At 35.9% G+C, this 15,314-nt stretch overlaps 2 protein-coding genes across 2 annotated transcripts in view; one reads left to right on the top strand and one right to left on the bottom strand.

The window, feature by feature from the left end:
* Window positions 1-15,314, bottom strand: part of LOC113645368 (titin-like) — a 1,056,738-nt gene that overhangs the window by 540,237 nt on the left and 501,187 nt on the right. The window contains exon 12 of the mRNA XM_047818848.1: window positions 157-423. Coding sequence (XP_047674804.1) covers window positions 157-423 — 267 coding nt within the window. The remainder of the gene's footprint in view (window positions 1-156; window positions 424-15,314) is intronic.
* Window positions 1-15,314, top strand: part of LOC113643804 (immunoglobulin superfamily member 1-like) — a 789,004-nt gene that overhangs the window by 463,253 nt on the left and 310,437 nt on the right. The gene's annotated exons all lie outside the window — the stretch shown is intronic.

Below are 15,314 nucleotides of genomic sequence, written 5' to 3' on the forward strand. Positions count from 1 at the left end.
ATAGAAAGATCACAATAATGTAAACATATCCAAAATCAAGTAAATATATTATATAGTTATATTATTACAAATAATTATTAAAATAATAAAATAATTAGGTTTTCATTGTTTTCCCAACATTAAACCTGTAGCATAAAAGTAGAAAACATGACACACCTCTCACTGTAATTGTGGCTGTTTCACTCATCGCTGTGTTGTAGTTTCCTCTGTGTGCTTTACAGTAGTAATTTACTTGTCCTTCATTAGAGACGGTCACAGTGTGTGTTTTGGTGTCTGAGCCTCTACTGGACAGGGGATTCTGTTTCTGACCTTCGTGCCAGAGAAAAGTCCACCCAGTGGACACCAGATTACAGCTCAGAGTAACATTGTCTCCAGTGTAGACGGAGCTCTGAGGAGTCACAATCACAGTCGGTTTGGGTTTTCCTGTTGATATAAAATGATGAATAGAAGTATTTGATTCACTCTTACAACATAACCAGTAATTTAATCTTTGTGCCTAATTAAGCACTTAGTTACAGTGTTTATTTGTAAAAGTTCCACGTTGTTTATATGCAGAAAATTGCTTAAAAATAAATATACAAACATTGAACTGATATATAAAGGTCACTGAATTGCCCCAGTGAATTTATTTTCCAGCATCATTTATAAATTGTGTCTCATATTCTGAACCATATTACACACATTAACGGCTTTTTTTTTTTCTTTTTTTTTTCTTTAAAAAAAAAAAATCTTATTCAGTCATTTAACTGCTTACTGTAAAATCACAGTAGTGAAAGTTTAAAATCATGACAGGAATCATCTTGATTTTTAAATAAAGAAGAATTCAAAGTCAAATTAATGTCAAATATTTGTAACAATATAAATAACTCAGTAAAAATGTGTCACTACAATCAGAATAGTTAATATGTTCTAAGAAGTCTAAGTAACATTCTGTATTTCCAGTCTACCGTAATCACCTGTTTATTTACACATTTAACACATAAAACAACATTAATACAGATATAATCTATCAGTGCTTCATTTAAGCAGAGCTGTGGGGCATTTCATCCATCCATTCATCCATCCATCATACGTCTGCTTTTCCTGTCACAATTAACATGAACACTGAGATGTTCCAACTTATCTATGCACATCTGAAAATATAGAAAATCATTAAATTAGAAACATCCAAACATAATTTGAGCTTACTTTATGCCATTTTAGAATTTTTTATTTTTATTTTTTAACAAAAAACAAAAAGAAAAATATACAATGTTTGTGTGTCAGTTTTCTACATGAAGAAATTTTCAGGTCAACATTTTGGGATGCTCAGATGCCATGCTAACTCTGTTGTATAACTGCATGTCTGTTTTGCTTGTTGAAATTTGGCATGCCGATGTCTTGCCCAGGTCTCTTGAAATTTGGAATTTTAATCTCAGTGAGATTTTACCTCGTTAAATAAAGTTAAATCAAATAATCAATAACACATCTGACCACACCTCTTAAATTATGCCATATTTATATGAAGCCATATTGCTTCTTTCAAACACTTCCACTGAATTTATCCAATTATATTTACACATCTTATAATGTTGTGAGTTCAGTTTTAGGTTTTTCTGTTAGAGAAGAAACACACAGTTCAGCAGTAATGTAATCTTTACTGCACTAATCAGATAAAATGTAAAGCATTTTTTCTGTCTCTGTGATGTTACTGGTCTCAGATGTACTAGAATAACATCTTTTCTTAATGTTACGTTACTTTATTAGTATATCCTAATTAAAATAATAATAAGAAACTAAGATACAGAGTAAACTTTGGAGAAATAGTTTGTCACTATACAATGTGAATCTTCTATTCATGTGGATTATTATCAGTAAATGATTTAAGAAGTGGGGGCACGGTGGCTTAGTGGTTAGCACATTCGCCTCACACCTCCAGAGTTGGAGGTTCTATTCCTGCCTCCGCCTTATGGGTGTGGAGTTTGCATGTTCTCCCTGTGCCTTGGGGGTTTCCTCCGGGTACTCCGGTTTCCTCCCCCAGTCCAAAGACATGCATGGTAGGTTGACTGGCATCTCTGGAAAATTGTCCAGTGTGTGTGTGTGTGTGTGTGTGTGTGTGTGTGTGTGTGTGTGCCCTGCAATGGGTTGGCACACCGTCCAGGGTTTATCCTGCCTTGATGCCCGATGACGCCTGAGATAGGCACAGGCGCCATCGTGACCCGAGAAGTTCGGATAAGCGGTGAAAAAATGCATGAATGAATGATTTAAGAAGTAAATGAGATGATTTACATTCATCTGAACTCTTGGCTGGAATTAGAGCTTCTAATATACTGTGTGTTTCTCAGCCACATTTACAAATCAACTTTAAGTGTTTATAAAGATATGTTTAAAGCAGTTCTATACAAAATACACTTGTTTACTGTTACAGAAACAGACAATATGTGACATAAAACACACTCACCTGATACAGTCAGTGTAATAGCATCACTAGTCTCTGTGTATTGTGGGTCTGATGTCTGTGTTCCTTTACATGTGTAAACACCATTATGAGACTCTTTAACATCGATGATTGTGTAGATTTGCTTTCCTTTAGCATCACTGAGTTCCTTTTTATTCCTGAACCAGTGATACACCCAGGATCCTACAGTCATTATCTCACATGAGAAAGTGACATTTTCTCCAGTAAACACAAAGCCATGGTCAGCTGGCTGTACTTTCACTTCAGGCTTTGGTCTTGCTATAGAAAGATCACAAAAATGTAAACATATCCAGAATCAAGTAAATATATTATATAGTTATTATTACAACTAATTATTAAAACAATAATATAGTAACAGTGTCTCCAGTGTAGACGGAGCTCTGAGGAGTCACAATCACAGACGGTTTGGGTTTTCCTGTTGATATAAAATGAAGAGCTGTATTTGTTTCACTTTTACAACAAAACCAGTTTAATCTTAATTTAATCCTTGTGCCTAATTAAGCAATTAGTTAGTGTTTATTTGTAAAGGTTCCTTGTTGTTTATATGCACAAATTTGTTTAAAAATAAATAGATAAATACATATAAAAGTCACTGACTTGCCCCAGTGAATTTCTTTTCCAAATATTTTATACATTGTGTCTTATATTCTGAAACATTTTTCACACATTAGTGGTTTTCTTTCTCTTTCTTTTTTATTTCTTTCTTTAAAAAAAATCATTTGAATGTTTACTTTAAAATCACATTAGTAAAAGTTTAAAATCAAATCTGCCTGTCTGTTTTTCTTGTTGAAATTTGGCATGCTGCTTTTTTACCCAGGTCTATTGAAAAGGGGATGAGATTTTGCCTGATTAAATAAAGGTTACTTAAAATAATCAAAATAAACTGCTGCACTAATCAAATTTAAAATGAAAAGCATTTCTTCTGTCTCTGTGATGTTATGGGTCTCAGAAAATCAATAAATAGATCTAGATAACCTACATCTTTTCCTAATATTATGTTCATTTATTAATGTAGAATACTTAAAATAATGTTTTTCTTTACTAAAAAGGGAAGCAGAACAAACATTGGGGAAATAGTTTGTCAATCAATCAATCAATCAATCAATCAATTGTTACTGGTCAAACAAGGTTGCTAGATATACTAGATATATATCTATTGTGATTCAAAATGTCAAGTTCCTTGATTATAAAGTTAAAATTGATAAATGTAAAAAATATTAAATCTATGGTTATGTTTCATTTATAAAAGCTGTTCATGCTTGAGGGCTCATTTTCTATTAAATATACATGATCTGTTTTCATTTTAAATGATGTTCCACAAGTCAGACTGGCAGGCAAATAGGTTGTTGATGCCTGTCTTGAAATGAAGGGAATTTGAGGCTTTAAGAAAAAAAAAAGTAAAAATCTAAAGTAAACAGAAACGAGGAAGCTGTAAAAATGTGACTCGGTTACAGTTTAATTCAAGGAAAAAAATCTGGAACAAACATGAAAGATGAAATCGCTGATATATTTTATGTATAATAATAAACAGAAATGATATAATAATGACCTCAGAGACTCACCTGATACAGTGAGTGTGACAGCATCACTGTTCTCTGAGAACAGAGAGTCACTGCTCATCCCTCTGCAAGTGTATGTATCACTGTCAGAGTCTGTAACTGAGCTGATGCTGATCTATTGTGTTTCTTTGTATGGGTTCTTTGTATAATCTTTATTATAGCAGCTGTATGTCCACTCAGTGTCTTTTGCACTCTGTACGTTACAGCTGAAAGTCACAGTCTCTCCACTGAACACCTGCTTATCAGGCTTTATTTTCACGACAGGTGAAAATGACAATCATTATTTTAACTATCATTACTAATAAATTATATGTAGATCACAACTATTGAATCATGTCTAGATTATGATCTATGATGCCCAATTTTATCATCTCTACACTGGCTACCTGTTAAGTTTAGAATTGATTACAAACTGCTGCTACTTGTGTACAAGGCTCTTAATGGTTTAGCGCCCATGTTTCTAACTAATCTTCTAACACGTTACAATTCTTCACGCTCTCTGAGATCACAAAACTCAGGATTTCTGGTAGTTCCCAGATTATGTAAGTCTACTAAATGCGGTAAAGCATTTTCATATTTATCTCCTAAACTTTGGAACAGTCTTCCTGATAGTGTTCGGGGCTCAGACACACTTTCCCAGTTTAAATGTAGATTAAAAACTCATCTTTTTAGTCAGGCGTACACATAATACATCCCATAATATTGTGCCGTATTACATCAGACTTGCACATATTATGAACAACAGACATGTTAATCTCTTTCCACTGTTTCTCTCTTTCAACCCATCCCGAGGCATCCATAAATTGTACCAGCTCCGATCGTCTTCCGTGTGATGAAGATTTTGGACCTCCACTGAGGCCGACTCTGAGAACCCCGAGACATCTAGAGATCTACCAGCTCCAGTTGGACTCCGAGATACTATAGAGGAGATGTGAACTCCATGTGATCTTTTGCATCAATACAACATTTGTCAGAGTGTATATTTATAATCACACCCCCAGTGTCACCCATATGAGGATGGGTTCCCCTTGAGTCTGGTTCCTCTCAAGGTTTCTTCCTTACCATCTAAGGGAGTTTTTCCTTGCCACTGCTGCCTGAGTCACCTCAGACTTGCTCATAAGGGATAAATACATACACATTGTGAACTAAATATATCTAATATTAATTTTGAATTTTGTATTCTATTAATCTTTATATTATTCTTTATATTAAACTTTTGTTCCATGTTTATGTTCTGTAAAGCTGCTTTGAGACAATGTAAATTGTTAAAAGCGCTATACAAATAAACTTGAATTGAATTGAATTACAGCTTTTTTTCTATCCTGTGAGCTCCACAAACCAGAACTAGGAACCGCTAAACCATTTTTCACCAAATATTCCACCTCTTTACACATAATTTCACATTTGGCCACATAAAGTTGATAGGGATGTTGTCTTAAAGGACATTACTTTAATGTTAAGTAGACGTCTGTGTGGATACATCACTGAATATGTAGGGGAATTCCTTAACCTATTAAAGCTATAATATCTTTACACTGAGGCTCAGGTAAATGCGCAACCACCAAAAGAGTATCCAACTCAAGAGTTTCTAAATGTTGGGAGTTTATCAGCCTCGCACATAACTGGGTGGAAATTGGCTAATCATGGGCCTGTCAGAGTCTGAAGACTCAGCAATAGATACTACTGCTACAGTAGTTTTCTTTTCCCCTGGCACAAGTTCTAGAAGAATATCCACAGACATTTCACGATCTAGTAATAGCTTCAGCATATTTATGTGACACACCCGACTCTTGCATTTCCGATCTGAAGTGTCAATGATATAATCAGTCTCACTTAACTTATCCTTGATTAGATATGGACCTAAACATTATAACTTTCTGTCACAGTAAAACAATCAGCAGCCACATGGCCAAGTGTGTGACAATAAAAACACTCAGCAGGTAGTGATTTTGTTCTGTTATGTCCAGGGGGACTTACTGGTCTCTGTTGCTCTGGTTTGGGCTTCTCTTCCACTAGAATCTGTTGCTTAGGACTAGATAAGACAACTTCTTATGTGTTAGAACAAATTCATCTCATAACATAGCAGCTTGAGAAAGAGTGGTGACATTACACTCATTCAAATAAACAGAAACTCGTTCAGGTAAACAACTTTTAAGTCCTTTAAAAGCATTAATTCTCTCATCAACTCTTGATTAGTAACTTTACTGTTTGCACTAATCAAAAAGGAGAGCTTTCTCCCTTGCAAATTTCACATGTTTGTATCTGTCCCTTTCAAAAAGTAAATAAGCTGCAGGGACAAGCTCATAAGCATCAACAATCACAGCTTTCACTGTGTCATAATCCAAGCTATCAGGTACAGACGATGATGAACAAACGTCCTTGGATTTTCCTACCAACTTACATTGTAGTAATAATGTCTATAATTCCTTTGGCCATTTTAAAGAATTAGCAATTCTCTCAAACACTCCGAGGTGGGTGTCAATTAACGTATTTCTTAAAAGCGGTACTAGCCCAATATGTTTTGTAATTTCAAAATAAGAGCTTGAAACCACCGCATCTCCTGGACTGGGCACAATTGGAGTGGGAGCCAGAGACTCAGGCTTAGGAACAGGGAGAGGAAACTGACTCGGCTGGGAAATAGACCGAAGAACTCCTTCACCCTCATATCTAACTCCCGTAACCGAATTTCCCTCTCCACTTCTATCTCCATTCATCGGATCGCAAGCTTTAACTCAGCCTGCCTGTGCTTAATTCACTCCTCCTTGTCCAGTTTTAATCATCGTATATGCACTTTCATATGGGCATTCTCTCGAGATGCAGAGGTCTGTGGAGAGAATGGCTCAAACCTAGGTAGAGTCACCTTAGTCTTAGGAAGGTGCAATGACTCCCATTTTCTGGCTTCAATAGTAGTGCTTAAGCTAATAACAGTTTCAGGGTCAACTGGCAGACTTAAAACATGTTACTCCATGAGTTTTTACACCACAAGCTTTTTAATGTCTTTCTTTCTTTACTAATTGTCTGGACACCGAAATCTTAAAGTGAGCAGCAATCGCCAACAAATCTTCCTTTCCACACTCATCCAGCATTTCAAGTGAGGAAGCACTTAAGAAGGCTTGTAGCTCAAACACAACCATAGTGTCTACAAGAAGAAGACCATGTTATTGTCTTGTTACAACCACAAGTTAATTTCTTAGGGTCAGCAATGGATGATTACCAAGCTGGCTGAGGAAAGGATGGAAAAGGCTAATAAATTTTTGTACAAAAATAAACCATAAATGACCAACAACAGTAATAACATATGTGGACACAATACTTGTGTTGATTTTTCTTAACTGTGCTGTACACAATGACATCAATATTATTTACTAATGGTGGCACCAAAGAAAAGAAACAAACAGAAAACCAAAAAACCTGCTTACCTAACACTGCTTTATTTTAGCCACACTCATCTACAAACAAAAAAGAACCCCAAATCCTAACTGCACTATATTTCCCTTGCCTATTAAAATACAGGGGGAAACACCTGCCCCTTACCTAAGGTATCTAGACAGAGAAGTATACTACGTGGTGTACAATGTATGAGCACACTCCTTCTTACCTCTTCCAGCCCATATGCAGAACAATATTCTACACAAACAGTTGTAAATGCAACTAATCAGCAACACCGAAATACACAGCGGAATCGATCACTTCCTTCATGCCACAATTTTAACGACATGCCAACCAAAACCCCAACACGGAGTGGACACGACGTTCACTCTTTTATTGTTGCAGACCTCTTCCGGGTCGGTGTCGGTACACTGTCTCTCCTCGCCACACCAACTGGGATTGGGGAAACGGCATCACAACAAATGAACCCTTAATGCATACAGTATGCTGTCCTGAACGAAGGGTTGGCGAAGACTGTTGTCCTATAACCTGCTGCTACCAAACTCAGAATTCATAGTCATTAGCTCCTTTCAAATATTTCCTGTTACTCAGCCACAGAATGTATTTGGGACATCTTTGTCTTTATCTTTGTCTCACCTTTTGAGCATCCTGAAGATGCAGCAACACCTCAATCACTTTCCCTTGCAATCTTTCAAAGATGTTTTAACAGACATTTTATGTTTGTTACTTTGTGAAGTTCTCTGCAGAATGTTTTTGTGGAAACAGGTCTATAAGGTGAATGTAACATTCTGCTGTCACTTTTACTGCAGTAGTTCTGTGTTGTTTGCACACAGTCCCTCATACAGTAGTGTCTGATGGTCTGTTTTATTAACTTTTGAATTTCGTCCACTATTCTTCTTTGCTGATGATGTCCTGCCATGCTTTGAATACACAGTCATAATCCTGTAGACTGTTGCTCTTGAAACGCCAAAGAGTTTCAATGTTAGAGGCACTCCTGCTAAATAAAGAAGTCCCTCATTTCAACAATGTCTTAAACTAACCACTGCTGAGCACAACCGGTTTTATACTGGCATGCAACCTAGACCATGCAAAGCCATGAAAATTAAATAAATGTTAATCAAAAAATTATTGATTCATTATTCAATCACATCAGAAACTGATCAAAGTGGGAAGCAACTTTTTAATTTCTCTCTCAAGCAAATTACTAAAATTAAATACAACATGTCTCCAATGATAGAGCACACAAATAAAGACAAATGTCAAATTGATCAAAAATTATGAGCAACAAAATGTAACATGCAGTTAGATGCAGGAAGCAAGTGTATTTAATCAGAAATCCAAAAAAGGAATCTATAACCTACAGTAGTAATAGTACAAGCTATATTGTTAATCGAAAGAAACAATGTGAGCTAATCTGAGATAGTTTCTTGCTGCTGTTTGGTCCATTAAATCCCTTTCACTACATACTTAGTACTAAAATGATAGCAGTAAGTATACCTTCTGGCTGCTGCTCATCGTCACTGACTGACTGATTTTTGATGCTTGATCCACTTAAAATAAAAGGTTAAAATCATACCCATTTATCTATTACAAACTTTAATTTCTTCCATTGCCCTATGTCTTAAACTAACTAACCAAATAACAAAAGATTAGATTAGGTTAGATTAGATTCAACTTTATTGTCATTACACATGTACAAGTACAAGGCAACGGAATGCAGTTTAAGTCTAACCAGAGTGCAATAGCAGCAAGTGCAGGATATACAGTTTCTACAACAATTAAAAAAGTTAAATAAAGTGGTAATATGGAAGTAATTTACGTGTGTGTGTGTGTATTATGAACATAATATACAGATTTACTGAAATTTACAGAAGGATGTGTGCAGTAACAAAATATATGGCTAAACCTATAAACAGTAATTTACAGATGTGTATGTACTATGAATATAATATACAGATGAATAATTGATTAAGGTTATTTAATTTTAGCAGAACTACAAACTTACAAACTGACATTAAAACTGTTCAATTTGGCAGAACAGCTGCATTATTATTACCTCACCAACTCTTTTGCTGACTGAATGAATGACGACTGTCCAATGGCCGTATACTTACAACAGTGCCACCTGCTTACCAGAATTGGAACTGTTCTGTTTAACAGCTCGACAACAGTTTAAAAACAGCGCATAGCGGAATGAACGTGTAAAATAAGCGCTAACCAGAGGTGGGAAATAACGGAGTAAAAATACTTTGTTACTGTACTTTTTGTTACTTTTAAGTAAATTTTTCTTCTATCAGTACTTTACTCCACTATTTATTTTTCGGACAACTTTTTACTTTTACTCATTACAATTTTACACAAATATCTGTACTTTTTACTTCTTACATTTTCAAAACTGACTCGTTACTTTTAGTATTATTTCTTCTCATTGAGCGCTGTTTCCAGCCTATCATCCTATCATTGTGCGGCTTTTTCCCCATGTGACTGGTGTACTGTATTATTTACTGCCTATCAGACATAGACTAAGGATAGCGGAGCTAACAATGAGCAGCACGCCTAAAGGAATGGCTAATGTTAATTCAGAGGGAGTCACCGATGTTACAATAACTAACAACGAGGACATTCCTGAACACACATGGCCATATATGAGGGACATGTTTGAAATAATCGGCGTCAAAAAGGATTCCTGGCGAATGCGTTGTGAATTGTGTCAACCAGGGGCGGTTCTAGCCCTTTTTTAGGGTGGCTTCAGCCCCCTGTCTGTAATCTCAGCCACCCTAAAACTATAAGGATCATTTTTACTTTCATAAATAACCAATAAAAAATACGTTAAAATGCAGAACATGTCGTCGATGGGAAAGAAAATTATTTATCAGTTTGATCTGAGAGCGATTTTTTTTACTTTGCTTTTACACGCGTGTGTTGTAGTGTTTCAAAAGTGCGTCTTCAGCTGTCTGCTTTATTTGAACGGAAAAGCACAGGTACGCGCAGCGTGCACGCGCAGTCAGAGCTGGAGGCGTTTATCTATAATGTTAATCGGCGGAAAGACGCAAAGACGGCAACCAAAAGCAGTGACATTTGTCACTGAGGGCTAAAACCTCCCTAAAGATGAAACCCTAGAACCGCCCCTGGTGTCAACCCAAAAAACACGAAATGCTTAATTTAATTAACATTAATTTTGTCATTTGTAAAACATCACAATAATTTTGAGTTGTTTTCAAGGACAGAGCTGGAATCTCCCTACAGTTTGGGATGTGGCCTTGGTGATACACTTGGTATACATTATATTTCCAAAAGTATTGAGTCACCTGACCTTTCCTGCTATATGTGGTTGTTTTCTGATCTCATCCCTACTGAACACCTTTGGGATGAATGTGAACGCTGACTCCACCCTACATCACCTACATCAGTGCCTTTCATAACACTCTTGTGGCTGATGAACACAAATATCCATCAGCACATTTATATATACATATACACACAAAATTATATATACACACACACACACACACACACACACACACACACACACACACACACACACACACACACACACACACACACACACACAGTGTATATACAGTGTGTGTGTGTGTGTGTGTGTAATAAAACATTATAAATAAAACATGACGTCCAGTTACCAGCATGACACTAAACAGGTAGTAGTAACGGCGACTTTTTACTTAAGTACATGTCAGAGCCCATACTTCTTTACTTTAACTTGAGTAAATGAGTGTAGTCACTACTTCTACTTTTACTGGAGTCTTTTAAAAAATGAGTATCTCTACTTCTACTTGAGTAAAGGATGTGTGCACTTTTGCCACCTCTATGGCGTTAACTGACATACAGGTTTATTGCACTTGTAAATAAACCTGTAAATAGTACTTTACTTGTGGTGTACAACGTTTTCAGTCCTCAAAAGACCAGGGACTTTTGACAGTACATGAGGGGCTTAAGCCCCCGAAGCCCCACCCTCACAACACCACTGAGTCTTTGTCACATCAGAAAGATTCATTACATTCCACTGGTCTCAGTTTAACATTACATGTGTCACTTGTTATTAAAATTATTTGAATAAAAAAGGTTAATTAACAAAAAGTACATAAATCACCTGTTTGTGTAAAGAGGATGAGATCAGTCAGCACTAAAGGTAGGGAGAGAAACAGACATTAGTTAAGGTTCATTTAGAGCTAAAACACTTGTTGGTGTGCAGTTATTATGATGATAATAAAATAATGAACAGCAGTGTGGTGTGATGTGGTGTGATGTGGCCCACTATGAAGGAGGTTTACTGTTTCTATTCAAAAGTAGATTATTTTATTAATTCTTGTACTGTTTGATTCCTGTTTGCTTAAACCCCAAACAGATATATTAAAAACAGCATCCAATCTATTCTGTTGTTAAACGCAGTGCCATGGCTATTAATATAAATATCATTTACTTAGAAACTGACACTTGATTTCCTCATTGCTTGCCACAGTCTCCTCCCACATTGTACGTCTACAAAATCAACTTTCTTTATTTTTTCTCTATTTAAAAAGTGCAGAAAAGATCTCCAAAGAAATATAGAATAAAGTATACATTTTAAAATCCTAAACAAATACAGTGTATGAATGTATAACAGCAGTTAAAATAATCATCTGTAATGTTCTGCCCATGTGAGAAACACCAGGATACAATTACTGAAAACAGTGTTTGTTTAATGACTATTTAATATTTTACAAAAATTAAATCAATTGGCTCAAAGCAAGACATACAATTTCACATTAATGTCAATATCAGACCTTAGCTATAGACAAATAAAATAATCACACAGAACATGAAATTAATCCTGCCTTGATGCCCGATGATGCTTAGATAGGCATAGGCTCCCTGTGACCCGAGAAGTTCGAAAAGGCAACATAAAATGAGTGAGTGAGTGAGAACATGAAATTCGGTTGGTTCAAACAATCATTTGGTTAAAACAAAACTTAATTCACCACTAATGAAGACTCACAGAAAACATTTACTCACAGAACATCACACAGAGTGGACGGCCCTCCATCCTGTCCAACTGATGACTGACTTACTGACTGACTGACAGTGACTAAGAGAGAGGGAGAGGGAGAGGGAGAGAGAGAGAGAGAGAGAGAGAGAGAGAGAGAGAGAGAGAGAGAGAGAGAGAGAGAGAGAGAGAGAGGTTGTGGTTTCTGTACAAGGGAGACTTTGTGTTGCTGACATTAATAACAGTGATCTTAGCATGTACATGTAAGCAGACAGCAATGAAGTTTTTTGTTTGTTTTTTGTTGTTGTTTTGTTTAAGTCTTAAGGTTTATACAGATCAACAGTTAGAGCTGTTAGTCCAAGGCCTGAAATGAGACATGAATTTTAAACTTTCTCTAACAGAGTAGATGCTCTGAATGTTGTTGTTTATCTGTTGTATCTGTCCATTTCTGAGGAGACAGGAAACAAGTGAGTGATCTCACATGTATTTTTAATAAGCACAAGCTTCATCATAATTCAAGGCCGAGGTCTAAGTGCAGGAAGGCAAGATCAAATAAAGCATATCCATAATTCTCCAAACTCTACAAGATCTCAAGGATGATGAGACTCAATTTTCAAATCACAAATCTGGGATAAACTTGGAATTTCTGCACACATTAGGGAAATGACCAATACTGAGCAAAGTGTGCAAACTGAAACAAAACAAAAAAAAAAAGAAATAAATGCAAATAATCATAAAATATTGCAAAACAGCCTTTACTGCAGGAGACACGCTGTGAAATTTGTGACGGATCCACAGATGATGGTTGCAGTACACTAGATATCTAGACTTTCAGGATTCTCCTCCCTTTTGTGTCTTGCTTTTCAAACAACTAGCAAGAAAATGTTAAGTTTAGGTGAACACAACACTGGATTAGAAGGTCAAGTTATTGGACTTTCTGATTAATTCTGCTTATTGCCTGTGTATGGTATTGGCATATTTCAATGATTTTTCTATTCTGAGCTCTTTGTGTTAAGGTGCATTTTTGGCACCAAGTAATAATTTGTCATTTAAGATCATAATTTATCAGGAAAAACAAAACAAAACAAAAACATCATAATTTAAGATAAAATACTGTATGCACACTGGTCTGTGCTATTTTATGTATTTTTTGTGTTGCGTTTAGTGTTTTGTATTGTCTGTCTGCACTTATATTTGTCTCATACTATTTGCACTAGGTTACACATGATGCACCTTTATGTGGCAAGGACAACTAACTTTAAGTCCTTAGCTCAATGTGGTTTTATGTAGCACCATAGTCCTGGAGAAACACTGTTTCATTCACAATGTACTGCATCAGACACATATGGTTGATATGACAATAAAAGCTTGTTGACATGACTTGAAAACCATGACACATACTACAGAATCTAGCATTAGTAGGAAAATGCAGGAGTTGCAATTTTAATTTTGGCTTTACTGAGAATGTGAATGACAGCATTTCCTCATTTCGCACTGGTTATAACCACACTGCTCATCTCGAACAGAAACCAAACCACAATAATATTTCATGTTTTAACCAGACCCTTTTTGCTGGGGTGTCAGATTTCACTGTTTTCCATATTTAATTCAACAGGTGCAGATTTGATAAATAATTTTGTATAAAGATTTTAATTTAAAAAAAAAAAACTTGTAAAATTCTAATTTGGCATTCTGTCACAAATTATGTGATTTGACTGGCATTAGCTAATTTGTAGTTGTTGGTAGTTGTGTGGTTTTCAGATAAGACTACTAAGTAAAGCAGGTAGGTGAAATGTGGACATAAACTGTTTTGGGAAGGTGTACATCTTCAGGATATACAGATAAGTTTATCCACAGCAGCAAGAGGTGAGTCATGATGCAGAAAGCTAGAAGGAGCAGAGCGATAATAGAACATCAACAGCAGACCAGCAGGTCAGAGGGTGAAAGTAGCCACAGCAGTAGAAGTGTGTTACAATCAGCATCAGGACTGTGTTTACAGCTCAACAGACTACAAGGACAGATGGGACATGAGCATATTGTGTCTTTTGTATAATTTAAAGTAAATTATATATTTATAATTCTAACCCTTATAATTCTAACCCTAACCCATATTTTGCTTTTTTCAGAAATATTTGCTGACACTCTTTATTTCTACACTGAAACAAAAGTCGGAAATGGTTTGTTTACAATGAATGTTGCTTTACTGAGACACTGAGCTACATGTATGAACAGAAATGTGTGTATGTGTGTGTCGGGGGGGGGGGGGTGCTCATGACGTCAGGGTAACTGTCTATGAGGACTGATGAGCTAAACCTTTTTTATTACAGTATATGGTGACGGAAACTTGACAGGATTATATCTCTGGTTTATATCTGTGTGCTTTATTCACAATAATCTTATTCTTTTTCTTATTTCATTATTCATTAAACCACCTAGAACTTTTAAGCAGTAAAAGCAGATGTATCAACAGCTCCTTTCTGTTTGTCACTGTTTAACATGTCTGAGAAAAACATTAACGCATCAGCTATTTTAAAGCTCAGTAATGAACAATGTGGGAAATACTCACTGAGTCTGTACCATAATCACTGACATAATTAGATTTCAGTAAGAAAACATTAATAATAACAGTGTATGCTCTTAGAAAAATGTCCCTGGGGTAGTTCAGTTTTATTGAACAAAACTGTACCTTAACTGTTACGGGTCGCGGAAGTCAAAGTGACCACTAGGGGATGACCCAGAAACAAGCTTCAATTCAACTTTAAAGCATCAAATCCTCCCAAAACACGAAAAAACCTATTTACCTAGTAAAGTTTATACTCTCAATATTTTTTTAATCCCACACACAAAGCACAATATGATTCACAGCCGTCATACAATTAGAAAAAAAAATTGGACAAAACTGACCTAGGTGGCGCTAGACCGG

The sequence above is a fragment of the Tachysurus fulvidraco genome, chromosome 1, assembly GCF_022655615.1.
Source record: "Tachysurus fulvidraco isolate hzauxx_2018 chromosome 1, HZAU_PFXX_2.0, whole genome shotgun sequence".
Taxonomy (NCBI): Eukaryota; Metazoa; Chordata; class Actinopteri; order Siluriformes; family Bagridae; genus Tachysurus; species Tachysurus fulvidraco.